We start from the raw sequence: 16,313 nt of genomic DNA, 5'->3' as shown, positions 1-16,313 counted from the left end.
CACCCTGAAAGCTTGCTATCTTGACTAACAGAGCAGATACCTGAAGCATGCATGCACTGACACGCCCCTCGAATTATTTGCAATGAACTTTAAAACTGGAGCTGGAGCCTGGAGGCACAAGTTTCATGGCAAGTACGTACGTTTCACCCGCCACACACACACAGAGATTACCAGGGGCAGCAAGCAAATGGCACAGGAAGCAAGCTGATCGAGACCAGCATATACAACTCGCTCCGCTAGGTTCCTATCCTAGGTGGTAACAATCTCAGAGGTTAATTGCAGTAAACTCCAGGCGAGGCTCCCCTAATCATTTGCCGCGAGCTCGCGTTCGCTTCTCTCAGCTCTCACTCAAAGCGCGCGCGAATGGCGGGGGGAGAGCCCCCCGGCCCCGAGCTGAGGTTTCTTCTGCCGATCGATCGCGTGCTGCGCATGCAACCCAGCGAGCGCGCGCCCCGCGCACGCACGAGCTCGGCCTCCGCCCGCGGCCCGCCCGGCCTCGCCATCGATTCGGGAGCCTCGCCGCGGGCGCGCGTCAGGGTGACGGCGGAGCAGTAGGCCTCACTCAAGGTGCACACGGGCTAGCCGTGTCCATGCACGCCGCGCGTGGGACGAATCGACGACGACGACCCCCCACGAGTCGTGGCTCGATCCGTGGCCTGCATGCCCCTCACATGGAGTGGCCCTTAGCTCATGCTTTGAGTAATCATGCTAGTTCGTTCCTCGTTTTTTTTTGTGTGGCTAATTTCTGTGATATTTCAGTTGACAGGTATATTCGGATTCAAAGGTAGTCCAATCTCTACGCATGAATAAACATTGAGATGGCTGAATGAGAAAACGTTGAGATTAGGATCCTGTTCGACCGATTTCTGTTTGATAGTAGTATGAACATTTATTTGGAACTCAGAAGCCAGAGCCAACTTTCAGATAAATTTCTCTGAATATTACCAAGTTTGTAGTTTGTGGCTGTTCCCAATCCAGTAGTTTAGAAGTTAGCTGTTTGATCGATGATCGACCAATTGGGTGAAGCAGAATTCATCAATCAGTAGTAGTTTAGTGGCGGAGGATGGATGTCAACTGATCCTTGAGTTGCAGTTAAGCTCAGTCAGTTAAGGTTTAGTGGAAACTGTGCCTGCCTGCATGTGTGTGCATGGTGCTCGATCCCTAGGGAGACTGGTTGGTTTAGGTTGCAGTACCAAGTGTTGGACTTCGTAATCTAGTTTGGCCTCCTCCAATGTGCATCATCAAGTAAACCCAAACCACCACAAGCTTTGCATCAAATCCATGCATAGCAAAAGATCTGACTACAGCAAAACAAAAACTTTCTTCCACGTTACTGATGTAATAATTGACAGCTTTCGCCCGCTTGTTTGCTTAAAATAACAGTAGTTTCTAATTTCACTTGGTTGCGTTTGTCTGATGAAATTGCCACTCCTGAACTATGTATCTAAATCGCAGCTACAAATCTCGTGGCGATGCATGCCACATAGACAGCTACATATATGGGTTAAACTACTAGGTCAGAATCCAAATCATTTATGATGCGTATTGGATCTTGCCCTATCTGCTTGTTTCCTAGCTAGTCCTCAAATCCTGTGCACGAGCATGTTCATGAAAAAGGATGCCAATCACTCACATTAGTACTATAATCTAGACCTAGCAACCTCAACTTTCAATCCTTGATTTTACACAATATACAACTATACAAGCACATCATGCAACCATCATAATCAATTATCAAAATAAAGGAAGATTCAGCTAATCTTTCAATTATGTCCATCCATGAGATATGCAATTACAGAAGCATATACACACATACGAATCGCAAGATTTTGTGGATAGCAGCTCTCCCAAAGCCAGCAATTGCTTTGAGAGCAATCAAGCGATCCCTAAACAACGAGCCTCGGGATCGTTAACGGGCGTAGAATAGTGCAGCTGACCGCTAGGCGATCGAGCTCCGCTGCGCGAGAGAGCTCATGGGCTCATGGGCGTACCTTGCGTCCTACGCGATCAACTTTATCTCCCCGTCCACCCCCCTGGGGGGCGGGGGGAAAATTTCCCCCCCTCCTTGCCCCCCCCCCCCCCCCCCCCCCCCCCCCCCCCCCCCGGCCCTGCTGCGGTCTACAGCAGCCCCTATCAGATAGCCAGCTGCCTCTGCGGCAGTGCTGACGGTGCACCTGCTCCTGGAGGAGGTCGGCCACGCGTGTATATATACGCGCTACAGGCCTCTCCCGCGTCAAAAATGAAGGCTTGACTATTTAGGGGGAGCTGATTGGATTGGATCCCATGGCGGCCTTCTCGTCCAGCAACGGCGTGCCGCCGGGGTTCCGGTTCCACCCGACCGACGAGGAGCTGCTTCTCCACTACCTCAAGAAGAAGGTCGGGTTCGAGAAGTTCGACCTCGAGGTCATCAGGGAGGTCGACCTCAACAAGATCGAGCCATGGGAGCTGCAAGGTAATTAAAGCTAGGCAATTTAGTGTGTGTGTCTATATATATACACATGCATCCATGCATGTCAGTCTAGCTAATTAATTCTCCATGATCGATGATTTAGCTAGACTGTTCTTGTTGATACATGTAATTGATGATGCAGAGAGGTGCCGGATCGGGTCGGCGCCGCAGAACGAGTGGTACTTCTTCAGCCACAAGGACCGCAAGTACCCGACGGGGTCGAGGACGAACCGGGCCACGACGGCCGGCTTCTGGAAGGCGACGGGTCGGGACAAGTGCATCCGCACCAGCTACCGCAAGATCGGCATGCGCAAGACGCTCGTCTTCTACCGCGGCCGCGCCCCGCACGGCCAGAAGACCGACTGGATCATGCACGAGTACCGCCTCGAGGACGCCGACGACGCCCAGGGCGGCACCAGCGTAAGCTCTCCGTCTCATGCATGCCAGATATCTCAGTCCTCGCTGGTTAGGGCTTTGATCGCACTTAACTCGATCTGTGCTGATCATGCATGTGTGGCCGGCCGTGCAGGAGGACGGATGGGTGGTGTGCCGGGTGTTCAAGAAGAAGTGCTTCTTCAAGATCGGCGGCGGCGAAGGGAGCACGAGCAGCCAGGGCGTGGACGCCGGCGGCCACCTGGCCGTGTCCCCGCCGCTGGGCGGCCACCACGACCAGGCCAGGGCGGCCGCCCTGGCGTCCCACTACATGCACCCGCACCAGTACTACCACCACCACGCCTCCTCCTACTACTCCCAGATGCAGGCGCCGGCGCCGCACGCCGCCTACTCGCACCACGTCCAGGTCCAGGACCTCCTCACCAACCACCGGCCCGCGGACGACGCCGGCGCCGGCGCCGGCTACGACTTCTCCGGCCTGCCGGTCGAGCACCACCCCGGCGGCCTGGACGTAGGCAGCAGCGACGGCGTCGCCGCGGACGGTGGCCAGCTGGGAGAAGGGGGGGACCAGGCGAGCGGTGCCGCTGCCGCCGAGCAGTGGCAGGCGATGGACGGGTTCAGCAACGGCGGCAGCGCCGCGGTGCAGCAGATGGCCGGAGCCATGAGCTCCGGCGCCCAACGAGGTGGGGAGATGGATTTATGGGGTTACGGGAGGTAAAAGCTTTGATGACCATCTCTGATGCGGACACACGAACTAGGTGTTCATGCGTACATGAGGTGGTGCAAAATTATGCGCGCGGGCCGGGATCCTTGGGAGTTTTATATATAACTTGATTTGTTTGGGTTAGTTTTGGTGTTTTACGATGTATATTGTTGTATTATTTGTTGTTGGTATGGTGTAATAAGAGCCGATGCATATTATGATGTGTAATTGGTGATTAAATTTGGTGCGGGCATGCTGAAGAAGCACAAGAATTCAACTTTATTTGGGGGGTTTTCTTGTCTTGCATGCACGGGGTACACAGGTGTAGAGCTACACAGGTGTAGAGCGTGTGCATTTTAATTTGACCTGCAGGAAGTAGGCGGCAGCATTTGTTCTGCATGTATGCCACTTCTACTCGTTTTGTGATGAACTATGATAACAAAAGTTGGTTGTTGTATTTGTAACTTCTATCTATACACGCAATATTTCCTCCACATATATGCGTCTTCAAGGTCAACAATATTTATAGAGATATTATGTTATTAGATTTATATCCTATTATTATTTAAACTGAGTACTTTTCATGAAATTAACCATTAAGGTGCTTCACTACGATTTTTAACTAGTTGTTGTGTCTGGTTGTCATTGTTGCTTTCGTCGCTTTACATTAGCCCCCAGGGTCATCGTACTACCAATATGGTTTTCTTTTTAATAGAATGTATAACTAGTTTGTTTCAAGGAAAAAAATACAAGGGGATAAAGAGGGGAGAACCTAGAACCAAGGAAAAGAAATTGTATCAGAGTGGGGCAGCAAAACTAAATATATTAGACACCAAAGGGAAGACTTAGAGTGTAGGATGATGCTAGCACAAAAAATTAAATTGGGAAATTGCATAAGATGAGGATGGAGGATGCTAAGCAACGAAAGAAGTAGGATAAAGAGACAAGTGCAACATTTGAAGGTTGTGTTGGAGCGGTTGTTCTTGGTGGCACAAAGGATAATTTTGTGAGGGGTAGAGAGGAATTAGCATGAAAGAATGAAAGGGCTAGAGGGAAAAAGTTTAATATATGTGAAACACACGATATTAAAATATGAACATAGACATGAAGGTTACAATTTTGAATGATTTTGTGAAAATGTCTAGATGATAGCATATGTTACTTAAAAAATAATACACGATTTTATAAGTGGGTGAAGACTTTATTTTCAAATGAAAAGAAAGGTTTATTAACTATATCCTAAACTAACAATCCTAAACGTGTAGGTGCACATAGTCTCCATATACTTTTGGAGTTGTGCGGTTTCATTGGTTTTCTTGAGCCTTCTGACACCCCTCTCAGCTCCATGGATCACGAATCTCAACGGATATCATGCCAACTCCTGCAATAAAGTTATGAGTAAGTCGTCCTAAAGTTGACCTATGTAGAAATTTAATAAGAGTTTTGCTACGGTACTCTGTGGACCGTCCATTTCGATGACCTCCTGAGAGGTAATAGAAACAATATATTTATATATTTTATTTTGGAAAACAAAAAATAGAGAAAATATTTTGCAATTAGATCTAATCTTACAACATGAAAACATTAACATGCATGCCTGGTAGGATAGATCATGCACACGTGATGGATCCTATCAATCACATCCTCATGTGTGTTACGTTTTTTTATATGTGACACGTAGAGGTGTAGCATGCTAGTTCGTTACATTGCACGACATAACCAACATAATTTTTGGAATGTTTGGTCAAACCAACAGTGAAAACATGCGAACAATTTAGGCCTAGTAAAAGCTGCTTCCTAACATCAACCAAGAAATGGTACTATAATCGCCACTGTGCAGAAACTGAAAATTGATCTCAACGTGTTATTGCTCCATTTGGTGTTGCATGACAAACTGATCTGTTGATGCAAGTAAAATTTAGAGAGGGTCCATTCAGGGATGAAATAGTCTTTCCTATTGACATGATAAATTGTTTGTGGGATAAAAAAGGTGCACGTATAGGGGCTGAGATTGATTCATTTTGTTGGAATTAACCTTATAAGTGGAGGAAAGCGATGAGTAAAATCTCAATAAAATGAACAAATAATGAACCATATTTTCTTAATAATTGCAAAAATACTTCAAAAAATCACTCCACATTTCATGCTGCATGCATGTTTCCCTAATTTCACGCCACCCATGCATGCATATTCAAAATGGTGTAGCCGATTTTTTCTTCTTTTCCCCTTTAATTGCTTTATCTCTTATAAAAAAATAAAGATCCAGATTCATCTAAACTCTTACCTCCTAGAAGGTAATTGGAGTACCTTGCAAGACACATTTAATAATTTATCACACTATATTTGTGCTAACCTAAATACAAAATATAATTATTGCTCTCATATTACCATATTTATTTTAAAAAATTTATACATCATTTTTTATATAGCAATGTCAATATTATTCTTTGAATGCAGTTTCAGTTATGAGTGCCGAAAACACTTGACATGATCATTTAGGGTTGATAAACGTTTAGTCCTTGCATTTCCCAGGAAATTGTCATCATCATTTGCTGGGCCATTTGGTGTCACGGGAATTGTATTATCTTTGATAATGAGATGCTATCGATGTGCCTTTGTGGACACAATTCCAAGAGAAGTTGGCGTTGGTTTCTCTTAGAACTGACAGTTAGCGAGAGCCTCAAAATTTTGTTATACCATTTAACTTTTTATCTCCCATCTCTTCTCTTTGGGCTTAATGCATGTTCACATCTACAAATATAGTTTCTTTACAAAAAAAATATGCAGGACCTCTCTACTGACTTGTATAAAAAATATCAATTTTTTTGTGTATAAAATCTTTTATCTAGAAGCATCCTTAGAAGTAACAAAAACTTGGAAGACTTATAAACCTATTTGATTTCAATGATATTCTTGAAGTTCTATTTGCGAGGTAAATATTTTTATAGGTGACAATTGGCACATTATGTTAAGTTAATACTTTTTTAAAAATAAAAAACTAAATATTTCTAGCAAGTGTGGAAGAATTAAGACAAGAAGATGTGTTTTTTATTTTCATTGAAAAAATGATGTGTATATATATGCTCAAATGTTCTTCTAACATAACCAATATGACATAAATGTGAATTATGGGCAAATCACAAACTTTTAATGAAATTTATTTTTTATTCTTGCTTCTCCAAATATTGGTACATGTGTACTTAGTCCAGTATCTTTTGCATGCAAAGTGCTAGCTGCTAACGACTGTCCATTGGCCAATGCATGATCAATATTTTTACTTGGGTAGGCTAGTGTATAGGAGCACTAAGACACACACTTATGGTGTCACCGAGACTCAATAAAAAAGAACAACGTTTTTTCCTTTTTTGTGCTTGTGATGGTGCGAATGCCCCGTGATGTTGTGACCAAAGTTGGACCTGCTCAATGGCTTGGCAATGGCCTCCATCATATCCAAGCTTGGCATGGCCTCCTCCATTCATACGTCTATGTGTATGCGTTGCGCATTGATGAATGACAACATTAAGGTAGTTTGCTCCGGACAATAAAAAAAATGCATGGGGATCATACAAAGAAGAAGTACTAGCGTGAGTAGAAAATAATGAATTCATGTGAAATGAAGCCCTATTATGCACACACTTCCTGCCTCTCTGACACGATGTCCCAAGTCAATCGCCTCCCAAAATTGGACAAAAGAAAATGAGATACTTGCAGCGCGTGATGGTAGGACATGTTTTCAAAAAAAACCAAACACCTTAGACCAAAGAAATTCCCTAAATTTCCCCTCTCAAAACCAAAAATCCTAAAATTTATGAGTTAAGACTGTGATTTGTATCTTCAGTGCTTTGATGCCATCATTGTTCTTGATGTGTGTATGATAGCCCACGGTCATAACTCTACTCGACGGGCTCTCGCAAGTACATGTTTTTATGTACAACCCTGCATGCCTGTTAACTTATGTGTGCCTCTGCCATTATTGAGGTCGTCGTTGCTGCATACGGACCATGACATCATTGCCAATGAAGGAACTTTTTTCCATGTGCATGTTGCATCATCACAATCAAGGGCGCCACTGCAAACCCCTTGATGGGGCCGCATGTTGCTTCAACCACATGTGCACTTCCCAAGTGGGCTGGTGGTGATGCCACCTCTCCACTTGAACAACCATCGTCGCTATCTCTCTCGTGGTGTGGAAGGCAAAGCATATGGGAGGAAATGGCCTAGGTTTCAATGGAATAAATATTTTGATCATGAGGGGAGTAACCATCAAATTCAATTAAGTAGTTGAAATCGTCTGATGACTTAAGCTAGTCGGCTGAAAATACGCTTGGTATTGCGGTTTAGTCTTAGATTTTTAGGACCTAACCATATAAACCACACAGTGGAGTATACAGGCCAGGTCAAGGCTTAGTTTGGGAAATTGTCTTCACCCTGTGTAAGAAAGATTAGCTTTTCTCTATATTTTTTAAAGCTTCTACGATCCGAAAGCTTCAACTGATAAAACAAAACTGCAAGCCCGGACGTCCGATCCAAGCGCTAGGTGTCGAACGGTGCAGCCGCTGGAAAATTTCCACTACAACATATATCTGATGTCACATGCAACGTAAAAACAAAATCTAACATAAGCTATGAACCGGCGCAACATCCATCTATTGGTAAGTTGCATGCAATGTTTCAGCTATTTCAGCTAAAAAGATTCTACTGCAACATTTCATTTGTCATATTTAACATTTGTGTGAACAAGACCTTGCGACATCACATCTCGTCGGTTGAAACATCCGAATAAGCATAGTGCAACATTAGGAGAATAAAGTTAATCCTAGCAATAACCTTGTACAATATTACAAAGAAATATTGCAACGTCCGAGATCAACTGCCGTAATATTCCAAATCAATGGTCACAACACGGAAAAAAAGGAAATTCCCAACCAAAATACTTAAAATATCCAAATCACAAACAACAACATTAGAAACCACTAAGTTCAACATCCTAAATCAAAGGTTGCAACATCTCAAATACAGAGAAAATTGGAACCGTGGAATTGTTTGGTGCTTAGGTGCCTTCGATCGGATTGCTAGACCTCTAACCTTGCCTACTGATTATTCTTACCTCTTTGTGCTGGTGCTAGCTTGCTAGGGTGGTTCTTCTCCTTCGCATGCCGCCACCATCGGTCCGCCGTGGCTCCTCTTCTCGAGGGTCTCGACGCTACGGCAGTTTCTCTCCTTCGCGCGCTGCAGTCACAACAACTCCTCACCTCCAAAGCCTCGGATCGCTCCTCCACCTCTGTGAGCCGCTTCTCTGTGGCACCTCACCTTCGTGAGCAGCTAGAGGGTTGAGGATTTGCATTGCCCACGTGGAGAGGTCCTAGTTCGACTACGGTGGAGAAAGAAACAAGTAGAAGGGATAGAAATGATACATTGGGAAAAATATGTAGTGCAAATTTGTGTCCACCCAATAGAAACTCTGCCGTGGGACAATAGAACCATAGCATTTCCGAAAAAAACTTAAGCTAAGATTGTGTGCTACTATTAGGCCGATTGGGCCAATTTTTCTTGTTTGATGATTATAGAAAAAAAAAAGCTCTCTGCTATCTTCCGGCCCAGGACGATCCAGAGTTCGCATTCGGTTTTCTTAAGGAGACAAGACCATTTTACCCCCTTGATGTTATCACCAAGTCCAGAAAACACCCCCAAACTCAAAAATCAGAATTTTTACACTCTCAACCAGACAAAATACATACATGGCATGCGGATCCTACATGTCACCCTCCTCCTTTTGCTCTCCTGAGTCCCCACAACACCGCCGCCTCCCGCAGTCCCACCCTCTTCCCCAATGGCAGCCACCTCCATCTTCCCTCTAGCTTCGTGCCACTACCCCTCGCTCCTCCCCCGTCTCCCTCCTAGTGCCGCCTCCTTCCTCCCCCTCCCATACCTCTCTCTCTTCTCCCTCACCCCGGTGTGTGACAGGGCCTCCATGTGGCGGAGGGAGGCGGGGTCTGGCAGGGGCCAGGCCCCCTATGGTCTGAACTTTTCCATTGAAAATTTTAAATTTGATTAAATTTTAAGAAAAGTTAGCACTGTTGGTCCCCTCTAAATATGGAAAAAAAACAAATTCCTAGCTATGCCCTGCTCCATGGCCGCCGCTCGTGAGGTTTACTAGTTCAAAAAAAAAAAGCAGTGACGTTCGTTCAATAGCGGGTAGCAGCGACGCTTGGGGCGGAAACTGATCATGCAGATGAGAGAGAGCGGAGGAGAGGGGAGCATGGGATGGCTCAATGGCAGGCGAACTACACTCGAGCTTTCTTGTGAGCAGAAATCAGTGCCACTACCCACAAAATCGAGCTTCACAAGAACGGATTGGGGCTGATTTCTTGTTTCTTTTGTGATAAAGCTCGCTTGGCTGTGATGTTTAATTCGACCGTAATTTCTTCTTTGGTTTGTTCTTTTGCTTGCTATTGACAAAAAAATCGAGCTGTGTGCTAGGAGGTGCAGAGCAACAGTGCTGAGAGGAGCAGGCAACCACAGTGCTAACGAGTGCCTGCCCCGGCGGGGCTCGTCCGCTTGAACTGCTACTAGGCCTCACTCCGGCCATGGCAGAGGTGAAGGGCTTCGGAAGAGGCTTGGCAGTAGCGAGGAGAGACAGAGAGTTGGCCCATAGGAGTGAGGTGGATTCCGACATGTGGGTCTGGAGGTTGAAATGGTTAGGGGGTAGTGTGTCCGGTTTTGAGAGTCAGGGAGTGTAAGATTTCTGGTTTTTGAGTTCGGGGGCGTTTTCCGGACTTGATGACAACACCAGGGGGTACAATGAACTTGTCTCTCTCTTAATTCCTTTTCCTTTCTCCGCTCCACTCTCCTCCTAGCGGCGACGACGCGGCGACAAGGCGAGCAGCCACCCTCGGCCAGGTCTTTGTCGGGCGGCCACCCTTAGCCTGGTCTTCGTCGGGCGCCGGCGACGAGGATCAGGTATGCACGCCTGTTCTTTTCCCTTCCTGCTGTGCGAAATCAAGCACCCCAAACCCCTGATGTATGCTATTTATATTTGGATCTGAGTATCTGACCATGTATTTATCTGCTAAACTTCGATTTTTTTTCGAAAAATTATCGGGTGTGTGTACACCCATGGCCTATACTGCGTCCGCCTCTGGGATGGATAGTTCAAATCCATTAAGTTCATTGTGGATTCGCTTGCTGTGTGATTGTGTGAGGGCTACCAATTACTTATTTTCCAAATGTTGAGGGTTCAACTAATCTCCCATTCCTTGACTTACATGGTCAGCGATCATGCAGGCTCCCGCAGTCGCGCTTAGACATCTCTGGAGATGCATCCCCCACTAACCTTGCACAGGCATCCTATGTGTGCTGAGGTACCTCTCTGCTGCCTCTCTGCTTATATATGGCTCTGTTTAAAGCTCTGGCATGTGAACTGTACATTCTGCGCATTTTTTTTCTTACAGCTAATGTCCATTTGTCATCCAGATTATCGAAGCATTCCAGAAGTGCCATGTGGATCACCCCGTCAAGAAGTTCTTTGGTGAATGCACAGATCTTAAGATTAAGCTAGACCAGTGCTTCCGGCAGGAGGTGCTCAATTCTTTTTCTCTTTGTCCTGCATTGGAATTCGTACTAATATTTATTTGTCTGTTCCTATGTGAGAACTTCTGATGCTGGTTTTTTGCTTCCCTAAATGCCTTTTTTTTTGTGAATTCAGAAAGCTTTGAAGAGGAAGGCAAACTTTGAGGAGAGCAAGAAATTTAAAGAACGGTTGCAGGCCTATAAAAGGGAAATGGCTGAGGAAAACAAGGGACCATAACTTGGAATGTAGGGCGATGATCTGAATTCGAATGTTCTTTTTATCATAATCCAATGGCCTTAGCTCTGTACATCACATATTTTACAGTTTTGAAAAGCTACTAGTGATGAACTAGAGGCTCTAATTAATACACTGAACTTTTCTGAACTCTATCTTGTGGTTGTGCTACTGATGTTCAGTCAAATCTCAAGGAATCCTATGGAAACTTGGAGTTCCTGTGGAAACTATTTTGTTCTGTGGGCTCCAACCTGCTATTGACATGCTGGCATGGTTAAGGCTCATGAATTCTTTATGTTTGTTTCAAAGCCATTTAAGATCTGATAGCCCCTTTTTTCCTTTTCTTTTGATTTCTGTTGATGTGCCATCATCCCTACCTGCACCCTTTATTGGGGATGAGGACGTCTGTGGCACTTAAATAGGGAAATCAAGACAACTATGTAATGAGTGACGTGCTAAACCTTTCATTTTGGGTACTGGGCATTGTATTCCTAGACAATCAGGTTCCTTTCAAACAGGAGCAGCAATAGGTCAATAGCAAAGGTCACGAGAGGGAGAGAAAAGATGAATCCACTCTTGAGTTAAGATGGGAATTTTCATGTTTTCTCACAGGTTGGTCATCATGAGCAACCTTTCTGGCTTTAGAATTTTAGTAAACATGGATGGTTTCATATGCAAGCTTGTACATTTCTCTGCCGTCTTTTTTTAAAAAAACTTTTGATGTGTTAATATTGTTTTGTTAACCTGCAAATATATCACATTTGTTCATGTAATGATTTGAGTTTTCATGTTCTATTTGCTAAATTGAAATTACTATACACCTCAACCTACTGTCGTTTGTACTTCGATGCCCTAGAATAAATACATGATGCTGGCTTGTTATATTTCTCTTCCCTTCTTTACACTTGGAACTTTCATGCATCAGTTGCATGTTGTTCACATGCAAATTCATCTCAAGAAGTTTTCGTTTTTGTCTTGTTAAATGAATAGAGCATTGTATCTCAAAATTTTTTCGATTGCACAGCAATCAGTGAAAAAGGCGCGTGAAATGGTAGTCATGCTTCAGATTTACGTATCTTTGTATGAACTGTTGTATTTGTATCATGATTAATTTTCTGCTCTATTTCCTTGCAGATTCAGTCCAATACCTTTTGGTTCTTATTTTATATATATATTTTTTCAGAAATGAAGAAATATTTAGAACATTACAAGCATGATGACTAAAAAAATTGATATTTAAAATAAAACGATATCATGAATTCTTAACTTGATTCGATGTTCAACTTATAATCTCTGTGTGGTTTGCTCATAATATATTCAGAACTTCTGGTGACTAATGTTAGGTACAAAAGAAGATAAACTTTTGTGAGGTCAACTTATTGTACTGCATTTGCATTTCAACTTGGTAACTAGAATACTGCACAACAGCCTGGCAGGCCAAGCACTTAACGTATCACATGCTGGTCAAGATAAAGATCATAATGCAATCTTGCGCTTCTAGGAAATGGCTGATGGGGAGACATGATTACAGAAGCCACAGCTTTGTCATCTGAATTTTAAGGCATAAGTGCGACTTGGAACAGGGAGAGGCCTGGAGCCTAGTTGAAGATGTTAAAGGTTCAGACTTGGCATGTTGGAAGAGCATCTGACACTAATATTTTCTTAAATATTCCTAATTTTATAAAGAGAGAGGACTTGATCAACTTATATTTCATCAGACAGTTAAAACCATCTGAGGTTCCTCTTGACTTGTTTAGAACAAAAACAAAGAATATATGAATGTATCTTTTCCAAGTATAATGGGGGCTTGAATGGTTGAACCTATGATAGTATAACCTCAACCACCAGTCTTGTCCAGTTGTACTTTAGAATTAGTACCCTGGAAGTTTGTTTATGTTCATGTACCTACCTACCTTTCCCCACCAGCTTCCTTTTTAGAGGTTGAGGATGAGTTGGGCAGTCCCACTAAGTTACCCATGAAGAACTTTATGAAACCTTACTTTGCCTCTGATAGTCTCTGCTGTATCTAAGTGTCATCCTATCAGGAGATGTTGTGATCAACACTAAAAGCAAGGCGCTCCTGGTTCCTCTTGAAGAGTGGTAGCAGAGGAGCAAGGAGAGCAATCATGGAGTCTATACCTCTTCTGAGTCCTTGTGAAACTGGAAGGTTCAGGTTTTCGCACAGGTTAGTTGGACGACTTATATTCTCCTAGAGTTTCAGTAGACTCAGATGACTTTGTATGTCAATTTCTTTTCTTTCTTCTAATCTTCAAAATTTCTCATGTATTAGCTGTGTTATTCACCTGCTAATTCCTCAGTTCTGCTATGGAGATTGATTTTCTTCAGTTTATAAAATATTTTGTTTCCATCTACTTGTCACTTGCACTGGAATTCACTGGGAGAAATTACATGTGTATGATGTATGTCTGTAGAGGCTATTCTTGTATGGTTAGAGTATATGTCCTGAATCATAATTATTCTTCCTTTCTGCTGCATGGTCCCTGACTTTGAGGCAAACAATGTTTGGTTTCATGGAGTCATGGTAATTCTTGTGGAACTATGATGATATTAAACAAGCAGGATATTGCTTAAAATTGTATGAATATTGATGCTAATGTGGGAATTTTAAAACGATTGAACTTACACTGTTTCGGAATGGATAATAATGTAGAACCTGTGTTAACTAAATGCTGGTGTGAAATCTGTTTCTTTATGAGCAATAATTCAGTCTAAATCAGGTATAAACAACCATGTTCTCCACATACGGATCCTATAGGATTATGAAAACTCTGAGAAGGCCCTATTTCAAGCCTTTGATTACCTGCACTGCACTTGGCGCTGTTAATATCATGCCACAGAACTATGTGACATCTTTTATGTTTTAATCTTGACACAGAATTGTGCTGGCACCTTTAACAAGAAACAGATCATATGGCAATCTTCCACAATCACATGCCATGCTGTACTACTCACAGAGGGCTACAGAGGGAGGTCTTCTGATTGCGGAAGCCACAGGGGTGTCATCTGATGCTCAAGGGATGAGTTTAATTCTGCACACCCCAGGGATATGGACCAAGGAGCAAGTTGAGGCCTGGAAGCCTGTTGTGGATGCCGTGCATGCGAAGGGTGGAATATTCTTCTGCCAGATTTGGCATGTAGGAAGAGCTTCTGATATGGGTAAATGTTTCTTACATGATCCCTTGCATTTGTTTATCCTAACCAGTAATGGTGTTTGGAGAATGCTGTGCTCTTGTCATACTTGGCACTACCCTGCACCTGCTACATATGCTTTAAACTTAATTTGAGTATAATATGTGGTTCCATCAAAGCATTTCTATAGGCCATTTTGCATCTTCTGCTGCAAGGAATATCCTTCTCAGATTTGGTGCAACCACAGGAGCCTCGCCTACTCGGCTACTCTTCCTGTTCCAAAGCTGAACTGAAAAAATTATTTCGTTAACGACTCTTCTTTAGTCATTTAGCTAAACTAATTATGAATATTTAGAACCAACAATTCTGAGAGGTTGTTATCTTTGTATTGCATTTGCCAGAGAAAGAGCCCATCTCAAGCACAGGTAAGCCAGTAGAAATGAATGAAGATGACCACATGGACTTCCCCATCCCAAGATGCTTAGCTGTAGAAGAGATCCCCAATGTAGTCAATCGCTTCAGAGTTGCTGCAAGAAATGCTATGGATGCTGGTACGTTGATAATTGACAAAAGAGAAAAATAAAGGCAATTAGATAAATAATAAGCCAACTATTACTATGTTCACAGTATCATAATGGACAAAAATAACTCGCTTCTGCAGAAAAATAAAGGTAATTCAAGTTGCAGTTGATCTCTCTAAGATAGGTTCTTGATTTGCTTGCTAACAAACATTAGATATTCTATGATTGTGCTGTACCGTTTGAAACATGTACAAGGACCTGACATGATCAACATAATAACATTGTATCAACTGCAGGTTTTGACGGGGTTGAAATCCATGGTTCGCATGGCTTCCTCCTTGAGCAATTCATGAAAGATAGCGTCAATGATCGTACTGACAAGTATGGAGGCAGCCTACAGAACCGCTGTCGCTTTGCCCTTGAGGTAGTAGAAGCCGTGGTGGCTGAGGTTGGGTCCGACCGTGTAGGGATCCGCCTCTCTCCTTATGCCAACTACCTTGGCTGCCATGACTCAGACCCAGATGCGTTGGGTGTCTACATGGCTCAGGAACTGAACAAACGTAGCATCCTGTACTGCAGTGCAGTGGAACCTGAGATGGTCACGGTGGATGGCAAGATGCAAATCCCACACAGGTTGCATGAAATGAGGAAGGCCTTCAATGGAATGTTTATGGTTGGTGGAGGGTATGACAGGGAGGAGGGGAACAGAGTTGTGGCTGATGGATACGCTGACATGGTCGTATATGGTCGCTTGTTCTTGGCGAATCCTGACCTGCCAAGGCGATTCCATCTGAATGCTCCTCTGAATAGGTACGACCGATCAACATTCTATACCAATGATCCTGTTGTTGGCTACACGGATTACCCGTTTCTTGAGGACTGTGAATTGATGATAAATGAAGAAAAGTTACAGGTTTGAACTAAGTTTAGGTATTTCAACACATGAATTGATGATTCGGTCACACCTGTATTAAATGGTAATATGCTACAGAATGAACAATGATTCTCTATGTATTGTTGCCATCTGTGGACTGCGGGGGTCCTGAAACTTGAAAATCACAGATTGCATCAAACAAAAAACACGTTGAGTTGGTGGCGTTTGGAAGTTAGGTGGTGCGGAAGCCATCTAAATCATGCTTATCTCCAACTTCTGATGGTAATAGTTTGTCATCATATACACTGACGTTGTCATGGCTTCGTTGTGTGTGTTGTAAGCATGATTTCAGATACTCTGGAAAGTCTGATCATATATCTGTCACCTATGTCGTCATGTCGTTTGAGGTGTTCCCTCCA

General features: G+C 43.6%; 3 protein-coding genes across 5 annotated transcripts; all 3 read left to right on the top strand.

The window, feature by feature from the left end:
* The first annotated feature begins 2,252 nt into the window (after window positions 1-2,252).
* LOC101759126 (protein BEARSKIN1) lies at window positions 2,253-4,030 on the top strand. The gene is made up of 3 exons (XM_014805547.2): window positions 2,253-2,452; window positions 2,592-2,869; window positions 2,979-4,030. Exons 1-3 carry the CDS (start codon window positions 2,284-2,286, stop codon window positions 3,558-3,560), a joined length of 1,029 nt encoding a protein of 342 aa, XP_014661033.1. The 5' UTR covers window positions 2,253-2,283; the 3' UTR covers window positions 3,561-4,030.
* Window positions 4,031-10,323: 6,293 nt separating this feature from the next.
* On the top strand, window positions 10,324-11,499 carry LOC101758444 (COX assembly mitochondrial protein 2 homolog). Of its 2 annotated transcripts, none has more exons than XM_004975662.4 (4): window positions 10,324-10,505; window positions 10,819-10,906; window positions 11,019-11,123; window positions 11,251-11,499. In XM_004975662.4, exons 2-4 carry the CDS (start codon window positions 10,862-10,864, stop codon window positions 11,350-11,352), a joined length of 252 nt encoding a protein of 83 aa, XP_004975719.1. In that variant the 5' UTR covers window positions 10,324-10,505; window positions 10,819-10,861; the 3' UTR covers window positions 11,353-11,499. The 2 variants fall into 2 exon arrangements, with proteins under 2 accessions (XP_004975719.1, XP_004975718.1); XM_004975661.4 differs by having other exon boundaries at window positions 10,325-10,505; window positions 10,830-10,906.
* A 224-nt stretch (window positions 11,500-11,723) lies between these two features.
* Window positions 11,724-16,313, top strand: LOC101757769 (putative 12-oxophytodienoate reductase 13). Of its 2 annotated transcripts, XM_004975659.4 has the most exons (4): window positions 11,724-13,534; window positions 14,246-14,526; window positions 14,901-15,050; window positions 15,317-16,313. In XM_004975659.4, the coding sequence occupies exons 1-4, from the start codon at window positions 13,476-13,478 to the stop codon at window positions 15,937-15,939; spliced, it is 1,113 nt and encodes a 370-aa protein (XP_004975716.1). In that variant the 5' UTR covers window positions 11,724-13,475; the 3' UTR covers window positions 15,940-16,313. The 2 variants fall into 2 exon arrangements, with proteins under 2 accessions (XP_004975716.1, XP_004975717.1); XM_004975660.3 differs by lacking the exon at window positions 14,901-15,050.

The sequence above is a fragment of the Setaria italica genome, chromosome VII (genome assembly GCF_000263155.2).
Source record: "Setaria italica strain Yugu1 chromosome VII, Setaria_italica_v2.0, whole genome shotgun sequence".
NCBI classification, from domain to species: domain Eukaryota; kingdom Viridiplantae; phylum Streptophyta; class Magnoliopsida; order Poales; family Poaceae; genus Setaria; species Setaria italica.
Note: the sequence above shows the minus strand (reverse complement) of the source record. Positions and strands in the feature narration are given on the sequence as shown.